The 21177-nt window shown below is 40.1% G+C and overlaps 1 protein-coding gene across 1 annotated transcript in view; it reads right to left on the minus strand.

The window, feature by feature from the left end:
• The window catches only part of DNAH5 (dynein axonemal heavy chain 5), a 215721-nt gene extending 197446 nt beyond the window's left edge, over nucleotides 1–18275 (minus strand). The window contains exons 1-9 of the mRNA XM_026659120.1: nucleotides 18224–18275; nucleotides 14730–14893; nucleotides 11435–11656; nucleotides 10516–10653; nucleotides 7976–8152; nucleotides 5186–5299; nucleotides 4108–4215; nucleotides 3173–3295; nucleotides 483–698 (exon numbers count right to left, since the gene is read on the minus strand). Coding sequence (XP_026514905.1) covers nucleotides 483–698; nucleotides 3173–3295; nucleotides 4108–4215; nucleotides 5186–5299; nucleotides 7976–8152; nucleotides 10516–10653; nucleotides 11435–11656; nucleotides 14730–14893; nucleotides 18224–18260 — 1299 coding nt within the window. The 5' untranslated portion in view covers nucleotides 18261–18275. The remainder of the gene's footprint in view (nucleotides 1–482; nucleotides 699–3172; nucleotides 3296–4107; nucleotides 4216–5185; nucleotides 5300–7975; nucleotides 8153–10515; nucleotides 10654–11434; nucleotides 11657–14729; nucleotides 14894–18223) is intronic.
• Between the last annotated feature and the right edge of the window lie 2902 nt (nucleotides 18276–21177).

Below are 21177 nucleotides of genomic sequence, written 5' to 3' on the forward strand. Positions count from 1 at the left end.
AAGGCACAGCTGTAGCAGTGAAACATCAGCACCAGACAACCTAAATAGGTGACCTCCCATCACAATGTTCAAATACCATGAATTTTATTTTTATACTGATAGAATCATGACATTGTGCACTTGACTGTGAAAGGAATAATGAGGAATCCATGTATCTCTGCCCTAACCTCTTGCATTTATCCATGTTTTGCATATTTTGCCTATTTCACCCCAACCTTTCTTGCTTATACTCCCTCCTTCTTTGCACATTTATCCCTCCCTCTAAACCTTTGATGGAAAATGCTTATTTAACAGCAATTATATTGACTATAAAAGTCTTGTGCATTCAAGTAGATTCAACAATATACATCTCTGATAACGGACTAGTACCCAGTAAGATTAGTACAGCCTATTTTTAAAATTTCTCCGTAGTCTGTCATCATGTTGTTTTAATTCCAACTCTGCCTAATGGTGTGAGAGGGCAAGATTTGCTTGGTGTGTACCTGATATTTTGTTGCCATAACTTCCAATCCTTCAATCTTTGATTCTTCCAGAACTAAGTAGGTTGTAATGGTACTGAAGACATGTATAATTTTAACTAGACGTCGATGAAATGTTTCAAATTTTCCAAAGATATACATCTCACTAAAATCAAACTGTCTTTCAGCTGGATTTTGTTCTAGTTTTTCTTTTGTCTTGTGAAAACAATTTTGATACTCCTTGGAAACAACAAAATTGAATAAACATGACAGACATCATAAACATTTCATTTTCATAATCTAGAATAGAATTATCTAGACAGTCACCATCTCTAATCAACTTGGGGTGGGGGGTAAATTTGATCAAGTAATCACCTGTCTACACTACACCAAGTCTTTAGTGCAGTTCTTCTCTGAAAAATTAGGTTGAGAAATGGCATCATGGGATTCCACATTCATTATGTCTTCATATTTGCATATTCAGTTTGCTTATCACATTCTTAGCTACATCAAAACAACCCTATTGCCTTCAATGGCACTATACAAGTGAACTCAAAAGTGGGAATTTAATTAACATGTAAAAAAAGAACCCAATTCACTTTCCCTTAGTTGGACAGTAGTTAGAACAAGGTTTATCATTAAGGGCAGATATGACTGAGTACAAACCAAATAGTTCTGCTGAGTAACAGTGTCTTCAGTTTTCCCAAATCATTTCCTACAGTAAAGCACTGCATAAGTTAGAGTGCAGCTCTGTTGCAACAAAAATACTTATTGTGGCTTGTATGGACTGCACCAAACCTTACTATAATCAAGTTAAAAAAAATGTTCTGTCAAGGGTCAAACTATGAACAATTTAATAACACCGGTACATAGTTTCTCTCACAGGTAGCCCCATTTAACTTGCATACAATTACTCTCGTCTGAAGGACTACTGAAGAGCCAGGATTTTCATAAGTGCTTAGTAATTCTGGGTGTTGAACCTGTAACACTTTAAACCATTTTCTAAGCTTGGATGCTGAGAACTTCTTGAAAATCTACCCCCTTTACAGTGTTTTAAGTTCAGCACCCAGAATCACTAGTCACTTTTGAAAATCCTGGCCCAGATTGCTTGCTTGCTTGCCCCTGACAATAAGAGATTCATAATCTATCCCTACATTCATGAATCAGACTTCAGTTCCAAGCCAGTGCTTCTCAATATGCAATATTCCATCTTTAACCCAAGTACAGACCTAGACTTAAGTGTATGTAACTCAACTCTCTTTTTTTAAGATTAATCCCTAAAAGCATCTTCAATATGTAAATGAAAAATATTTAATTTAGATATTAAGGTTTGGATTTTTTGCAAAGGGGCTCGAAGGAGTTGGTTGCCAAATTCCAATAGGCTTTTTTGAAAAATCCCCACCTTAGCCTATAGGCAGTATGCAAATCTCCAGTGTGCGCTCTGGTTAAGTTCAACAGCTCCTCCAAGTTTCTACGTTGCCATGTATTCACTCTAACAATCCCCACCACCTCCTTGCCATGACTACCATCTTTCTGGAGAAACTCAGAGGGCAAGAAAAATCCCAAATATTGCAGTGTTAAAAATGTCTATGTTGAAATTTTTACTCTAAGATTTTAAATGCCTACGTGATTTAGGAGCCCAAATTCCATTTTCAAACGTCACTTAGGTATTTCAAAAGTTTACCCATAATCTCTTCTGGAGCTAATTAGGTGTTGAGGAATGTTTCCTTCCTGCTTTCATTATTCTTTCTAGTTATACTGACCAACATGCACCGGCCTGGGTGCCTAGAGCTAACCTCATATTTAAGCACCCAAATGAAAGCTTATATTTAGGTAACTAGGTATGGAATTTGTAGTGCAACTTTAGGATTGCAAATTTTATCCATTGAAGATATGCCACCAGATTCTAATTATAATTATCCCAGGTTAAATCCTTAACTGAACTTCAATTAAGGAAATGGAGTTACACCAGATTTTTCCCGGGGAAAGTGAGATCATAGTTTGGCCCACTGTTTTACTAGAGAACTGTCTTTCACTTTTCTGTATGCAATGAATTCTTTAATGTCAGTCAATGTTAGACAAAGACAGAGAACACACCACAAATACCAACAAGACTAAGGCAGTTGGAAACATCTGTAAGAATCTATGTAAACTTCAATATAGGATTCTTTCTGAAGAAAAGTATTTAGTATTGAATGACTCTAAAGTAGTTAGTGCATTTGGAGAGAGACTTTAAAAGAGGCTCTGTAACCAGGACTCAGAATATGATGACAAAGGAAAATACTGCCAGAGCATGAACTCACTACATGCAACTTCAGGGCTAGAATAGGTGCAAGGAAAGGGATGTAGAGAAGAGGACCCAAGACGCCTTGGCCACTTTTGCATACTTGATTAAGAAGCAGACAGTCTTTATGCACCAAGAATGAAAGGAGTCAGTCAGTCCCCAGACTGCATGGGAGAACATGTCCCCACCTGTCCTTCTACACCAGCAGTCAGACAAGGGAGTGGGGTGGAGATCTCGCAAGTAGACTATGAAGGCTAAGTGGACCAACATCATCCAGTGGATGTATTTTGCCTGCAGAACACAGGGCAGAAGACTCTAGCAATAGAACACTGAGGCACTCTCCCACTCCTTCAGTCCCAGGAGAAAATCCAGTCCTGAGGCCACACATTCTTTGCACTTTCATTTATCACACACTGAGCTTTAAGGTTACCTGTTTAAGTCTAATAGCTGCTTGCAGCTTCTCCATAACTATCTCCTGAGGCTGGTCCCAGATGGTGGCAGTCTTGTTGTTAGTTATGTAAGCTTTACATGCTGTTATCATCTGATTTGTTACCTAAGGATAAAATTAATTTCTAGTCTTATGAATAGGTCAGATTTAACATGCTTTGTTTTCATTTCATTTTATGTCCCCCATTTACTCGCTACTGGCCGACTGCACATGAAGTGCCAAAGCTTCCAGCCAGGTGTATAGACAAATGGTTTCACCTCCAATGGCCAATCTCAATTCTATTCCCCAACCAAAATGTTGCTGATCAAATCACTGCACAAGAGATGGGATAGTCTAGAACTTTAAATGTGCCAAACGAGGTTGAGGTGACAAAGCGCTTTTGCACCTTGTGAGTCAAGTATAACTAGTTATGTCCCAGATGACTGCACTAGGAGGGAATAAATTAGAGGTATTCTTAAATTGAACTCCTATTTTCATGCAGGAATGAAGAGTGATAGTTAAGAAATGAGCTAAGTTAGTAAAACTGTTTGTATACAGAGTGCAAAATTCACAATTGGCATAAGCAGCTATAACTCTGTAGAAATCAATGCAATCACACCTGCTTATGGCCACAGTAAGTTTAGCCCAGGTTGTCTTTTAAGGATTCTCCCCAAGGACTCAGTAGGTTTTTAAACACTTGTCATGGTTACTTGCATCATTTAAAAGACTTCACTCTAGATTCTTTTGATCAGCATTTTAATGTAGTCTACATTCAAAGGAGAGTCAAGAATTCTACACGTTGAGACAAAGGTGGTCTCACTAAATTTCCAAGATTCCTTTGTGTTAGTCTCCCCATGGGATCTTTTAATTAAAAGTCAGCTAACTGTTTTGTACAGAAAGTGATATTGACACAAAGAGAGTATGTTGTATGCACCTACCTTCACAAACAGTGAGGTTATCTTCTCAGAGGTATTGTAGTAACGTGAGATGCTGTGAATCATTTTTATTGCATTTATGAGACCTGGAATAGCATCTACCATGGACACCTAAAAGGAAACACCATTCGTTTCTCAGTGAAATTCACCACTGCCTTGTATCTTGTATGATTTACAAATATGCAGAGAGGGTACAAAGTGTCACCTTTCTAATTTGACAGTCTCTTTTCTACTGTGCATTCCCTTTACTGCATTAGGTGACCTATCTGATAGCCCAACTACTGTGATTAATTTGTCTGATTATTTTGAGAAAAATCTTGCAATTCAGGCTCAGACAACAGAGATGCAAAATGGAATCTAGAAGGGGCAAATAACTAGGGCCTTGTCTACACAATCTTCCACTGATTTAACTATCCAGTGTTGTTGTAGCCGTGTTGGTCCCACGATATTAGAGAGATAAGGTGGGTGCGGTAATATCTTTTATTGGTCCAACTTGTGTTGGTGAGAGAGACAATCGTTCAAGCTTACACACAGCTCTTCTTCAGTTGTTCTTGGCACATTCAGGCACTTAGAAGCCTAAATCCCACTAACAGTAATTGGGATTTTGCCTCCTAAGTGTCTAAATCAGATAGGTGTTGCAACGCTGAGCACTGCAATGCCTCAATATCTTTACAAATCTGGGCCATGGTCTTTGACCAGATAAGTTATAATGAGGAAAAAATAAGCCGTCTCTGCGTAGCTTCAGCACAGCTCTAAACTCCCAAAATTTATATTGAAATTAGTAAAAAAAAGAGTCAGCACTGCATGTCCTTGGATGTCACAGAAACCGGAGCATTTGTTAGATCTGGCCTGGTATCCCTGAAGAGGGAACACTCATTACTAAGTAATTTGTTTTTCAATGACAGTATACTATAAACCTGTTTTGAGAACTTGGAACTAGATGCAGGGATTCTTCGGATGCAACGTAATGTTACATGACTTTCAAACTGGCAGTGAAACCTAAGAAATGGAAATTTGCTTGCAGTTCAGTTGCTATATGGAATCTTATCTTTTCATTCAGGGAGTCAAAAGTTGTACTTACAGGGTCACTGTTGTATAGGGGGTCACAGCATTTTTCCAGAGTGTAGAGATACTTAACATTGTCTTTGGCTTCATTAGCTGCATCAGTGATGCGAGTATCCAGCTCTCGCCAGCTCTAAAAGTAAGAAGTAAAAACCAAAAATAATTATTTTAAGAAAAATTGAAATGTCAAAGATATTGTACCAGGTGAGGATCTGGCCCTCTGTATCATATCAATAATTTAATTACAACGTACAGCAACAGATACGTAACAAAGCACAATAGAATGTAGTTAGTATTATAGAGTCTATTTTCCATTAGATGCCTATGTATATAATACCCATTAAAGTTACATTCATTGATCCAGAGAACAGGATTCCCACTATGCGTAGGTATGGCTACGTCTACACTACACACCACTTTCAGCAGCATGCAGAGTACATGCAGCTACACACTGCAGTGGAAAGCAGGCTGAGTCCACACTGTGGTGTGTAGCTACATGTGTCAGGGAAAGGCTCTAGCAGTGGAGAGGGAGCAAAGAAAGATTTCAGCAGCATCCTACTTTTGGAGCCTTCCTCCACTGCCAGAACCTTTCTGTGCAGCTTGGGAAGACTCCAGCAGCAGGGAGCTGGCAGAACCTTTCCCCACTGCCTCTTCCCACCAGCACCTTTCCCTGCTGCAGGGAAAGGCTCCTGCAGTGGGACATTACACTACTAAAAATAGAAGTGTAGATGGGGAGGTGCTGCTTGGACATGCAGAGAGCCGCATAGGGTATATACCACCTAAGCAATGCCTCATGGGCTACACTGATACTTACATCCATTCCAGGGGTGCTACCTGTGTTCAGACTCTACACACCACTGAAAGGAGTGTGCAGCATAGAGGTACCTTATCCGTTTGGTGGAGTTCCCAATTCAGCATCTAACTTATCTTCACTTCCATTACACCTCAACCAGACAGGTGACACAATAACATTCGAACAGCAAGTGGCAGTGCCAGGGCATATTTTATACACTATCTTCTATGTACGTATCATGTGATGCCATGAGGGAATGAACTTGCATCACTCTCACCAAGACAGGAGAAATTCTAAAGGCAAAAGGATTTTTTCTTTTTTTTTTTGAGTTGGGGAATACTTAGTTAACGTTTCCCTCAAGAATAGTGGTAAATCCACCCAGATCCCTCAGCAATGCATGGGAGCCCTGAATTCCAAGAACTTGCAGAAGCTGCTACTGCTTACAGGTTATGGGCCTGTGGAAAAAACAAAGCACAAGAGAGGGAAGTGATGACCAGCATATGGTAGGGAAAACTACTTTATCTTTTCCCTCATTGCAAAAAATGCCTGATGCTAGGGAACTGGCTGGTAGCATATTTGAAATTAATAATCTGCCATCAACACCTGAAGTGGCTACTGGAGCAGCACACTTAGATCAGCTGCTGCCAACACAGGGATGTAGTGAATGGTAAAATAAACCTCTTATTGCTGATCGCAAGTGCAAGTTGGAGAGCAGCACATGGGTGGGAAGGATAGACACTGGAAGCGAATGAGGTGGAGTTATCAGCAGAGGCAGATTAAGGTTTCCTGGTGCCCTGGGCCAGAGAAAGTGTGGGGGCCTTCCCCAGGCCTTCCCCCTGCAGTCCCGCCCCCACCCTGCCGCTTCTGCCTGTGGCCCCGCCCACAGCCCCACCCCTTTCTGTCCCTTCCCCCCTCAGTCTCACCCCATTCCACCACCCCGCACTGCGGCTCCGCAACCCGTTTGTTCCTTTCTGCCCCCCCTCCCCACTACAGCCCCAAGACTGGAGAAGCTCTGTCCCCACCCCGCAGCCCTGGGGCCACAGTAAGGAGTGAGAGCTCCCCCAGCCCTGAGGCTGCAGGAGGGAGCAAGAGCTCCTCCAGTCCCAGGGATGCAGCCGGGGTCCGGGTGTGGAGCTTCCCCCATCACCCTGTGCTTCTGTGGGAGCCTAGGGTCAGGGTGCGGTGGTTTCTCCCACCCGGCACGTCTGTCAGGGACCGGAGTCAGGATGCGGGGGCTTCCCCCTTCCCCTCCCCCCCCCCGGCTTGTGCTTCTGCCAGGGCTCCAGGCTTCCACCACCCCACAGCGGATTTGTGCTGGGGGCAGGGCCCCCATTTTTATGGGAGCCCCCAAATTGGCCAGGGCTCCTGGGCTCAGGCCCCATCAGCCCATTGGATAATCCACCACTGGCTATCAGGAACTGGGCTGAGAGGAAGCAAAGTGACACATGATAAAATGGATGTTTTGGATAGGTGGTAAAAGGAAGAGCATTTGGGAAGAGTGACACTTGAGGAGGCTCTCCTGCTTTAAATTTGTGCTTGGGAGTCCATGACTATTAAGCCAATTCCTCTACCTGATAGATTTCTGAAGCCATTAGCTATGTGCATCTTATATAGATAAACAGAAATGCCATCGAGTGGAATGTAAGGAATTGTTTTGCTTGGCCACAAATATGGGGACTATCAATTTTATTTTCTTTAGCTACCTGCCTGTTCATTCTAATCTGTTTTATGTCATACCAACTTTTCACTGAAAAAGCTTTTACTATTAAATACTGATTTGTGATATGCTCCGGAGATGCAGGCCAGTGCTTTATCACCTAATAATAAATATTATATCAAATCTCAGTCTTTTCTTCAGTCCCAGTTTAGTGTGTTGAACTTCAAAAACTATAAGGGGCAATAAAAAGAGTATATAACATCAGGATTTTGTCCATTAAATATACTGTATATCCTGGGAAACTAATGCTGTATGTAACCTATTTTCAGTCTTTAGTTCTGTCTTAAGTTAACAGAAACCTTCAGAAGTCTGGATTTAGCAGCAGCAAGTACTCCCAGCACCGCCTTCACATCTGGGCTCTTCAGTTGGTCCAAAAGGTAGTTGAATTTAGACAATCGTTTCTTCCAGTGATCCAGTTCTGCTCGTGGGCCCAGGTCATCAGCTTCTTTCCTCAGTTGATCATTTTCAGCCAGGACCTTGAACCACACAGCAATATATCAGTGACTGATACAGAAGTGCTGCTATTTATCTGAATGGATGGCAGCGATCTGAAGTCTCCTATTATTACTGACATTCACCCAGGGCCAGCTCCAGGGTTTTGGCCGCCCCAAGCAGCCAAAAAAAAAAAAAAAAAAGCCGCGATCGCGAGCGGGAGTGAGGGACCGTCCGCCGAATTGCCGCCGAATAGCTGGACCTGCCGCCCCTCTCCGGAGCAGCCGCTCCAAGCACCTGCTTGCCAGGCTGGTGCCTGGAGCCGGCCCTGCATTCACCTCCTGTTAGCAGTGTTGTTGTACACGCAGTTTTCTATGGTGGTCCCAAGATATTAGCGAGATAAGGTGGGTGAGGTAATATCTTTTATCGGACCGACTTCTGTCAGTGAAAGAACTGACAAAGAGCTCTCTGTGTAGCACAAGCACTTGTCTCTTTCATCAACAGAAGTTGGTCTGATAAAAGATATTACCTCACGCACATTGCCTCTCAATTATCCTCCTGTGACTAGTTAGGAGCTAGGCTCCTCCCCACCCCCCCTTCTTAAAAAGCCAAACTGACTCAATTTTGCTTAAGACTGTAAATTTGAGTAGACAATGGGTATTTCTTCAAAAAGCCAATGTAAAAAAATCAAATTAACATATTAAGACTTGGATAGCTAGCAACAGTGTAACCTTAAGTCTACCTTAGGTCAAACATTTACCTTAACACACTGAGTTCGTTACTTCCACTTTGTTTCATCACTGATTATGACAAAGCTTCTACAAAGAGCATAATATTCTGATAAATCAATGAGAGAGGTTTAATAACCAAGTCTATTTGGCACAGGATAGGTGAGGGAAGGAAGCTAATAGCATTTCCACTCCTTTACAGCCCATGACTATGTTGTGAAGTGCGTTCTCCTCTATAGTCTTCATTGCAACTGCAGTACATCAAACTCCCAAAATGAAGTGATGCTATTAACAATATTAAACTGTTAGCTTACGTAAGTTAGTGCTTTTTAGTATTAACTCCCCACAGTCTATAATCGAGTCCCAAGAACAGCACGCTTAGACCTCTCTAATTTACATAGATTTTTACATCACTCACCACAGTGATATTTGAGTGCCTTAGGCTAAAATCTGCTTGTTGTACTAAGTATATAGTAGTGACAGCTTTAATGAGCATATTTTCCTTTTAGCAGTGTGTGTGCAGTACTAAAATGAGATTTTACAATCTTTTGGCAAAAGGAAAATACCCTGAAATGTTGCCAGCTCTCCTTACTGCGCACCTACATCAAGATCCTTGCATTTCCTTCCTCCCCCAGGAGATCATGGCTTTTTTTTTTTTTTTAATTAAGGCCGCCAGAAGTCAATGCTGGTTTCTTTGTGATTTTGTATTTCATCATTTAGGAGGTCTGAGATGCAAGAATTAATTTCTAAGAACAGAAAATCAGTAAGACTTAACATAAGACACATTTTATTTCTCATACTAAATAAAATTGCAGTCTGCATATATGTACATTACAGAGCCCTGTTTTCAATTGACTTATATAATTTAACCCTAGACAATATACTTTGAGCTACAACACAGATTCACAGTTTGGGAATAAATGCATTTTTTTTTAATCAATTTGGTAGTTTGACTTGGTGCTTGTCTACACGAACACTTAGTTTGCAGCAAGCTGAGATGTAAAGCTTCCCCATACTATTATGCCATGCACTAAGTGTCTGGTATGGCAGCAGGTTCATTACAGAGTTCCCTAGGGCATTTTTGATCTATCCGGCTTTGAAACAGGAGTAGGCCAGTGTGCACTATTGAAATTTTAGTGTGCAGAAGCAGAATCCCCCCCATAAACTAAGTGTTCATGTGGATACAAGCCCTTATCCAAGGGCACAGAATATAGTAATTAATATTCAGCAGAATATAGCTTTTAAAAACACAATACTACCAAAGGATAACAATACAAAATAATCAACCAGTAGTTCATAAAGGATTCGCTCATTATGTTTGTGCCAAAAACAGATACAATAGATGTATATGTATCATAGGGCTATTTTGGAGTGGAGAAGTTGAACAAGTGCTGTGCTTTACAAATAAGATCAATCCTTTAATGACAGCAAGGAAGCTTAACTGTGAGCATGATGGCTAGCATATACTGTATGCATTTATTTACCAGTTTCAGATGGGTTGGAGCTCTGTATAGCATACTGAGTAGAGAATTAAGGGCATATGTGGCCACATTAGTAAATACTACTTCTTTCTACCAGTTCTGGGCTTAATGCCACTTGTGTAAACAGGACTAATTCAAGTTTCACTGACATTCGTGTCAGAACAGTTGGCAATGTTTCAGGTCTGTGCAGCGCATCACCTGTTCAATTTGTTTGATCCATACTTTCATGCAGGCCTCTATTCTTTCTAGAGCTTCTGTGCTGTTAGCAACAGCCAGATAGTCTGAAGGTCCCTTTAGAGTTTTCAAGTCATATGTGTCACACTTTTTCAGATTCACCTAAAAGAGGAAGAATTAAAAATTCAATAGAGACAGTGAGGACAGATACCTCAGGAGTTACCATTCCGTTTGAAAAATTATTGCTGTGCCCTCTTGAAGAGAAGCCTGCTTTACATACCCACAGTTACTTTGAAGTTACACCATTGGTCCTCCTGACACCCTAAACCAACAGGCCAAATTTCAGTAAGTTACTGTTAACAATCTGCATGTCACGACTGGAATGTGGGCATTCAGACCCAGTGGTCAGAGCAGGAGTCGGGCCAGGTCGGGTACTGGAAGGCCAGAGTCCAAAACAGGCCAGTGGCCAAACCATGAGTCAGGTGTCAGGAGAAAGGCAAAGTTGGAAACCAGAGTCTGGGGTCTCTAACACACGGTGTCTGAAGCAGGGACAGCAAGCAGTTTGTGTTGTTGCTCAGACAACTCCCTGTCATGGCTTAAATACTGGTGCCAGCAAATCAGTGGGCTGGGAGAAGCTGCCACTCAGGTCCTGCTGGGTGGTACTTCCTGCTGAGTCCAGCCTCTCAGGGCCCTTCCTCAGGAGCCCAGCCTACGCTTCCTGTGGTGATGTGCAGGCATCAGCAGCCCAGAACCCCCATGGTCCCAGATTCTAGCCCTGCAAGTTCTTACACTGCAGTACATGATGATGCCTTTTGGTCTGCAGTTTAGAAAACACCCTTGAAAGGAATTCTGGTGTGGCCAGCAATGCAAAAAGCACCAGGCCACTTTCTGCAACAGCAGCAATGTTAGGTTCATTTTATAGCATACATGCTGACACTCTTACCTTTTCCATCAGACTCTGCTGAGATCCTGACAAGACACTAACAAATCCCTCAAGGGAGCCAAGGAAGTCCTGCCGAATATTAGCTGCTTGCTGAGGACTACCAATCTCACCCCAACCTTGGTTCATAGTCTTGATGACCGGAATGAAGATTTCTGACAGCAAATGCTGCACACTTTTTAGTAAGCCGCCCTGAGCAGTATCCAGCATATTGAAATTCACTTCCTGAAAGAAGGGGATATGATGCATATCAAACTGGATAATAAAGTTGGTTAAGATATATGTATGTGATTATATAGGCTGGTCACATTATAGGTGCTTGGAGAATTAGAACTTCAACTCCTGTTCTTTAGCAAAGGCTGCAAGAATCCTAGTCCTGAACAGACTGGCCCCTCTCGGGATTGTGGCTCAGTTGAACTGGCTAGCAATGAGCATTTCCCTGTTCCAATTTATTTACGTGGAAGCAGGCAACTCCTGTCCTCAAAGAAGCGGGAACCGAACGTCCTGATGAGGTGGCCCAAAATTTTTTTGGACGCATTCATCCAGTATTCCACAAAGACCTAGGTAAACCAGAGAGGTCACCATTGTACACCTGGACTCACTTATTTCAGTATTAAACCAAAATAGGTTTTGAGGTCTCAGAATAGAATAGTTTTGTCAACAATACATACACTGAATTTGCCACTGACAAGGAGTTCGGAGGAAAATTTTCAGACTCCTGGCATGAAAAGTTCAAAGGAAACCTTGTTCCTTTGAGTTGAGATCAATGTCAAATGCCAACTGAGGTACTATTTTAATTGGGGTAAATTTACAGTGTCCTCAGCAATGGTATGTGGTCATTTTAATCACAATTTCTATATTTAGTTAAACACTTGAGTAAAATAAGTGTGTAGCATATCACTACCTAACGCAGAGTCAGGTAGATTAAAGCAGGCATTCCATAGGGGACTAACCACAAATACACTGCTGTTTATACAGGGAAATCCCAGAACCAACAACAAAATTAACAGTTGCTATGTTAACTTCAATGATGGAACATAGGAAAAGTATCTTGAGAGGTCCTAAATCTGTCAGATTTTAACATCATAACCAATGCTTTTAATTACTCCTAAATGTAGGTAGCCCATCATATGCTCATCACCCATCTCAATTAAGAGTGAGGTTTAAATTTTTTAAAGTACCTAAACCCATCTTCCAAAGCACCTAAGTGACTTAGGAGCTTAAATCCTATTTCAAGTTAATGGAATTTAGGTGGTTTTGATTAATTTATGTAGATTTGTCTTTTCTTCACCAAATGAAGCCAATGAATGTTTTTCAAAGGGTAACCCAAAGTAAAGCTTTTACAGTGAACTAGCCTGGAGAAGAGCAAGGCAAGGTTGACTGTGACAAGGACTTATGCAGAGCTCCCTGAGTTACCACCACTATCTAGGAATGTAAAACTAGCAAACATCTGATTATGACCCCTAGATTAGGAATTATATGGGAAAATGGTAGACATATGCCCCTACTTAAGGATGGAAACCAAATCCCTGACCACCCCTCCTGGTACTATACTTCCATTCTGAAGATTCCATACCTTTGCCAGTTTATATACCAAATACACGTTCAGCGACTGCTTCATCTATAACTGGAATACAGCAACATCTTCAGGGCTGGGACTATTGTGTATCAGAGTACAACCATTTAAGGCATTTAGCCCGTAGAACTACAGGGTCAAGGATTGAGATACCAGAGCCAAAATATTTGATAAAATTTGCCTCTCCTTGCCTATTAGCATCACTTCCATATTTTTTCAAAGCAAACTTCAACCATCCTGTATCAGTCACCTTGTTACTTCCTGGTTCATTGGAAGACATCCCAAGAAGCATTGTTCAGTGACACCAAAAATATTAACAACATGGGTTGTAATCAAACTGCTGATATTGATATCAGGCAGTGATGCGTTTGGGTACCTTCAGTCAATCCGGAAACTACAGTTAGTTTGCCTGTGAAGTTTTATGAAAGTCTAGTTACAAAGTTTGTAGTGACATCCCTGCATCCTTGTCAGTGAGTTTCCAGTTCTGTCTCAATGATTTATGCTTTGCAGCTCACTCTTAAGAGTAAAACATACTGTATGTCTACCACTATTTAAGCATAAAGGGATACATTAAGAAATTCTTTACCATACACCATGCTCTATTTTTGATTGTGGCTACTTTCTTGCATGCACTATTAAATAGATAAGAAAAATCTTTAAAGGGTTAATCACTACATGCAATTCAAGGAATTGCATTAATACAGGATCTTTCAAGATGGACTAAAAATATTTATGCTGAAAGGATTAACAAGTAAATATATTTAACTGTACAGTAAAACACTACATTACAAATCATTAAAAGCAAAAAAATTAAGATTTTAATGACATATCAGATCTCAAATTCATCACATCCTCATGAACGACAGATCAGTGTTTTATGCTACTTACAAATATTTACATGTCTTAAAAGACTTCAATCAGTATAGGATCTCTGGTTGAAAAGCACTTTTAATAGTTTACTAGTTACTTTAATAGTTTTCTACAACACCACCAACTCTGTTCCCTGTTTAGATTCTGACACCCTAGAATGCTAACAATCTCTGGTATCAGAGACCCAAGCTATCAAGAGTCTTCATGTTTTGATATGCATTCCTAATTGTCAGAGGATCATGAGATGAACTGTGTCCATTTTGGTCACCTCAGATTATGCCAGAGTTAAATATTTCATTGGGTACGCTTTTATATTTGAGTACATATATTTTGATTTTCATGTGTTCTTTGTGCAAAACTTGATTCGATCATATAGACAAGCACGAGATAATTTTCACTGCAAGTCCGCAAGACTAATGTGTGGAACAGCTGGCTGTAAAAACAAAAAGTGACGCCTATATAAAGTTCAAGATTCAGCATCACCGTTTGGCACAGTCTATGGTGTGGTCAATAAATCATCACTGGAGATGCTGCTGTTTGTTTTCTTAGACCCTGACACAAATTTTCCCTTTTTGCTCCCCACTATTCAAATCTTGTGTTGACTATAACAATGTGCTTGAAGTTGGTGCCACTGACTGCTACCAGCACAATTGTTTGTGACAGACAAACTATGCCACATTTCCTCAGTTACACTCTTCCTTCAGTGGAAAACGCAACAATATTCCCTTTTTGGAGCTCTGCTCAGTTAATTGTACCAAGAGGTCTCAAATTACAAGCTGCTATGATGCACCATAGAAATTGAATTAAATTTAAATTTCTTATACTAACATCCAACATTAACCTTTGTCTTACCTGATGGATATTCTCTGCAGTGATGGTTTTGGAAGGACTAGATCTAATGAAGAATACACATACACCAGTTAGGGCAACATCTATTCCCTCTGTCACAAACACTTTAGGTTTCTTGCTCCTTGCTGAGTGAGGACTGGGTCCTGTGCCTGGTAGGCCAAAATGTCCTATAATTTATATGGGGGGGGGAAAAAGAGTTAGTTGGGAGGAGGGATAACTCAGTGGTTTGAGCATTGGCCTGCTAAACCCAGGGTTGTGAGTTCAATCCTTGAGGGGGGCCATTTAGGGATCTGGGGCAAAAATCTGTCTGGGGATTGGTCCCCTTTAAGCAGGGGTTTGTACTAGATGAGGTTCCTTCCAACCCTGATATTCTATGAATAGCTATGGTAAGATATTCTTTCTAAAGGAAGGAAAGCACTAGCTCAACTTTTCCATACCTAGTACAGGAGCTGCTCCTAAACTGAACCGGGAACAAAAGTTTGTGAAGGGGAGACTGGGGTCTACACCTGGTTTAAAAAAAAAAAAAAGTTGTGTAAACTTTCACTAAAAATGGAAAAAATATATTTGAAGTTTTAAGTCAACATGGAAAAAATGCCTCAAATTCAACATGAAAATTTTCATTTGGGTATAGTTTTTGAAAAGTTAGTTTTGGTTTTCAGGGGACAGACAGATGGAGATGGACACACACATTTTCCTGTGGTGAAGGGCACCATAAAGTAAAGAGGAAAACAGAGGGTGAAAGGAAACCAAACATATAGCTTTCCCACCATCCTAAAGAAAAACAGATCAAAATTGTTTGGTTCAAAACAAATATTTTGGTTTTGAAATGAGCAAAAAGGTGAAATATGGATATTTGTTATCTTTAAAAAATAGTTTTCATTGAAAAGGGAGAAAGAACTGTGGCCAGCTTTATTAAGTTATACTGTTATGTTTTAAGGCGTGAGGGACAATACCGCGACTAGGAAGAGAAGAGCAAAGCTATCAAGTGCTGAGAAACTCAGCTCTGCCTATGGTATCCATTAGGGACATCTATATGTCCAACTATGTATCCAGTAGTAGCAATAGTAGAGATTGAGTCTCATTTGTTTATTTCTTATGCACATGAATAGTCACTAAGTAAACAGTAATATTGCTTGTACTGGCAAGGTTACCTCAGATTAAGGGATACATAATTGTGCCAGCAAAAGGCTAAAAAGAAGTTTGCAGAAAATTTTTTAGAGGTGATTAAGTCAGAGTTAAGAACAAGGAGAGATGGCAAGTGAGACCACCAAGGTGGCACAGCAACGAGTCAGAGTTAAGCAGAATATGGGGTAGTTAAGTTACCTTTCTTTGCGGGTAAAGACCTACACCATATAGTTACCCTTTGCAAGCACTGGATGTGAGGAATTGTTTGAAAGATATCCCAATAAGATGGTGATTTGAGAGTGTTAATAATGAGCTAGAGCTTAAACAAGCATCTGAATAATAGGATCACACTTCCATCCTGAAGTTTGGCCAAGATCATAAAGCAACAACTTTGTGTTTATTAATGGAAACTAGAAGTACTGCTACTAAGTGATTGGGTTGGGAGAAGGAAAACTATTACATTTTTATAGTTTAACTTTAGGTTATAAATTAACTTCCTCTACCCTTTTTCCCAGTTCATTTGCAAAGTAAATGTCAAAAACCTAAGGGCCTCATTACAATACAAATTAAATCATGCAGTTAGGTTAGTAGGTTTTTGTTTTTTTTTTTGCCCTCAAGATACTCAAAGCAAAACTTTTGTTTTGCCTTGTCACTCAAGAACTTAATGAACCTTTTTCAGCAACGTACCAACATCAGGTCAATAAGCCTGGGAAAAAGGAGGTCATTCATTCAATATGCATGAGTAATTTCTTTAATCTTCTGATGGTGTAATGTGATCATATTTGTGAGCCACAAGAAAGAAAAAATAATTACTAAAGGTTAGTAAAGTTTTTATCTACTTGAGTAGATAAAAAATAATTTGTGAAGACATGTGTGTATAAATATATTTGCGCATATGTCAAAGCCAAATGGTATACAGTTGCTTTCAGCCTACACTGAAAGTAGTTAATTTTACCTAATTATAATAGTGCCTCAAGACATGTTTAAGACAGAAAAGAAAACCTGACCTTTTAACCTTTCTCCCACTCCCTGAGTTGATTTGCAAGACTGAGATTTTTCTTTCTGTCTTCACTTAGTTTTTAATAGATACTTCCAAGCCTCCCAGTTTCTAGGGATTTAGGTTTTTAAAGAACAAATGGTATCAGAGTTTCTCCTCATTTTCTATTAGCACTAAGTTTTAATGACACTCACAATGCATTCAGAAATAATTTTGCTAATTTGCATTATTAATTGCTTGCCTAATAGACTTTACAGCAAGAGAGAGCAGTACGTTAACATCTCCTCTACATTTTGATTAATGGACTTTTTTGTAAGTTGTATTTTGAGCGGAGAGAAAAGTTGACTATTATTGCGTAATGTGATGGTGCGAGACTGAGTACATACAACATTCCGTTATTCAAGACATTATTGATTAAAAATTTCATCCTCCTTACCTCATACATTTCCTGCCAAAAATCAGACTGATGAACTGTAACAATTTCTGGAGGTAGATTACAGATTTTAAAACAGGAACTATTTCTTCTGATATAAAAGGTGTAACCTTTCCCACAGTTGGCGCTATAGGCAGTAGCCTGGTAAGAAACCCAATATGATTTCCGTGTAGTAGCCAGGAGATTAAAGCAAGCTGCTGGGCTTCTTAGCAGGATGTAACCACCAAATAGCATAGGGTATGCCACTGGGTTCCCTTCCCCTTTTTTGGTATTGCTTTTTGCTAATAAATGTCACAGATTTTGAAGCTGTCCTATAATATTCTCCTTTCTTCTCTCATTACCCATCAGATGTTTTCACGTCCCTCTTTGCCATCTGTTAGTTTCTCCCTCTTTTCATCAAACTAGCTCCATCCCTCAGTACCTCACCTCCATATACAGTCAACCCATTCCTCCCCTCTACAACATCCACCCTACTTCAAAATTTAATCTTCTAGCTCCAAGTGTAATTACACCAGGTGTAACTCTGTCAGTCACTGGCACACAGGTGTAAGGCAACCTGACTGAGGTTCAGAGTGACTTATATGTCACTTGAAGCTGGTAAATTCAGGAGAATCACCCTTCTAAATTATTTCCATCCCTCTGCAAATGCTTCACTTTTGAACGTAATTCAGTTTATCTACTCTGTTTAAGGTTACACAGACACACAGATACCATATCACGGAGCATCATCACGGTTAGTTTATTGCATATGTGCAATACATCCTTGGCATTCACAGAATTTAAGTGGAGGGAAATTAGAAGCATGTGATTTAACAAGATTTCAGGTGCCTTGATCCTCACTTTATTTAAATTGGAAAATAGCTATGTTTAAATATCACCTAGCACAACTCGGGGTGTGACATGTTACAGTAAAGCAAATAGTACTATTACAAGTTACTTAACCAGTTTCAGGTGTCTCCACATCTTGATAGTAGAACATGATATGACGAAATCCTTCAATGGCCAAGAACTTATTGATGCGCTCAATCTGTTGAAAGGTTAGGTTAGATCATTTACATACTTTTCCTACTTATTTACTGGATAGCTTAGCAGCATTCACAAAATCAAGCCTGAAGTACATGCATTTTAGCATCATTGTTAAATATGAAAGTTAAACCATTATGTAAGGCCCAATTCTGCCACTTTTATTGAAGCTGAGTTGCTTCTACCCAGGGCCACCCAGAGGATTCAGGGGGCCTGGGGCAAAGCAATTTTGGGGGCCCCTTCCATAAAAAAAAGTTGCAATACTATAGAATACTATATTCTCATGGGGGCCCCTGGGGCAAATTGGGTCACTGAGAATCTCCCACAGAGCAAGTACTTCAATTTTGCAAGATCCTAGAGAAGCTCCATCTACTAATCAGATGCGTCACATTCAAAAGTCTGGGTTTAACCCCAGGTTGATCTTCCATTCTGTTGAGGCCCAAATGTGAACATGGGAAATGAAGGGCTCCATTAAACATGGAAAGGGAGTTACTTCTTTCCTAATGAAGTTAACCTCTCTTGTAAACTTTGCAAATTCTCAATTATGTATTTTAAACTTAATATTCTATAGCCTCAAAAGCTGGAAGTGCAATATAGCTGAACTTGAGTGCAAGATGAGGGAAAAGTAATTAGAGGAGTCTGGTGATCCAGAGGCACGTACAAGTTAACTGATAGCTGCTATAAAAGTTACGATAGTAACTCTGAAGCCAGAAAATGTGCTACAGACTCTACAGAGGTAAAATTCAACATACCTGGTTACCCTCAAGAATAGCATCTTCCACTTCAGCTTTGTCCAGGTCCACGCAGGAAGCAACAATATCCAATATATAATCATGCCTGCCATCCAGCTGAGCTCTTTTGGCCTCCTTCTCCTCCTTGAGCTTTTGCTGTAAGAAAACATTGACCATTGGGAGAAAAGTTAGAACTGCTAAAGTGATTTGTACAACTTAATTTGCTCACTTTTCAAGCTACATCTCCTTCTTTTGGTGTTTACTTACAGCTGACCTATTTTTAGGCCCCAACTTATACTTGTGAAAAGTTATGAAATTTAAAGTTTTACAACTAATTTACTTGGTTCAACCATTCAATTTAGCCTACGACTTTATAAACTAAGTGTATTATATAGCATCATGTATTCCTATCAGAGGCCTTCTCTGGAGGAAATTGCATGAGGTACCATCCATATCAGGCTACATAAATCTATCACAATCCTCAGCTCCTAAAGCCACTAGTCCCTGTTTTTCAAACTATTTACATATGCTGTTTAGATCAGGTCATGATTCCAACACACCCTATTTGTTAGTCATGTAGGATTGCTAAGGTTTTGTGCAGTAAAAGGACAAAGGAGCTAACTGAGGTGGTTGGGATTTCACACATTATCTCTTTAGTATAAGGAGATGTAATACAAGCAATAAGCCTGAAGATACACAAGTGTTTACAAATGCAGTTAGCTCCTGCTATTAGATTGGTTTTTCAAATACTATATCTCAGCTTCTAATTAAATTGAATCCCATATGCAACACATCTCATTTGGTTAGAGACAAAATAACCTTCTGGAATAGTTGCTGGTATTATTGTGCTTGCAGATCACATGAATTAATATTATTTCATTTTCAATAGAAATTTAGAATTATATTTTGTTGGTGGTAAATCCAAACTTAATTTCCCCAGTGATAATGGAGACTCCAGTAATTCTAGAGCATGAATGCAAGTAATATAGCCAGAAGCTGTAGCAGATCCAATAGGCCTTGCATAATTGCAATTATTCCCTTATGTAAATATCCTTCCTAATTATTGCAGGATCTTATAGAAGAATTTGTAAAAATTTCTTTAAGTTCTAGAGACATTTGTTTAGAATGCTTGATTGTGTGGGGAGAGAATTCTTTTCTGTTAACTTATAAAATAGGTGACTGTGTTTTCATTAAGTTGATATGGTTGAAGAAGGCAATGGTAGTAAAATATTAGTTTTGTGCACGTTAAGCACAATCTTTTATCATATCTGCAACTCGTTTGGTCCCTGGAAACTACAAAAGGATAAAACAAATGACAATGTGCTATATGCTGCAATCTGTGGGCTTCACTCTGTGAGGTGGATAATCCTTGTTTTACAAAGAGAAAGATATTCAACTATAAAATGGCATCTCACATTTGTCAGTGTTATTTTGCTCATTTTGTCCTTTTAAAAAAAAGTTGTCACATGACTTGAGCTCAATGTTCATTTACCCATGAAGCTGGTTAGCAAACTGATAGAGGGTGAAGTTCCTCCCTGTGATGGGGGGTCTATTGCAATTTCTTTGCCCCATCCCCGCTGGAGGCTGTGCCACCCTGACACCCCCTGCCTAGGAAAAACCCACTCAACCCAGGGTACTCACAAGAATTAGTTCTCTAATGGCCAGGCAGAAACAGTAACCAGTCAGGAGTCGCCAGGCAAGTTAAGAATGCTGGCCTGCTTCAAGCCAGGATGAGTGTGGGTAGAGCTGGGACAAGAGAGGAACTCCCCAGTCTCATCCAGAAACATGGGGCCAGGTTAGGGCCTTTGTTTCCAGCACTGCGAACAAGCAACTACATTTTTGTTTACTAGTTTAAAGTTGTAGACAACCAAATTGTATTTTTGTTTGTTCGTTAACCACTTAAAAACTGAGACCATGTTCCCTGCCAGAGTTCTTCAGCTCCAGGCATGCTGCCACAACTTGGTAGTAGAAATGGAATCGACTTCTCCCCTTTTCCAAGAAGGGGGCTGTGGAAGATCCCTTACAACTCCTGGCTCAGCAACTGCCAACCCAGGTGGAGAACCAGCAACTGCTCCTTGAAGAACAGGAGGCCTAGTGGGCCACCCAGCTGCAGCAGAGTGCTCCTCAAGCCACTTCCGCTGT

Source organism: Terrapene carolina, unplaced genomic scaffold, assembly GCF_002925995.2.
Source record: "Terrapene carolina triunguis isolate 2854851 unplaced genomic scaffold, T_m_triunguis-2.0 Scaffold580, whole genome shotgun sequence".
NCBI classification, from domain to species: domain Eukaryota; kingdom Metazoa; phylum Chordata; order Testudines; family Emydidae; genus Terrapene; species Terrapene triunguis.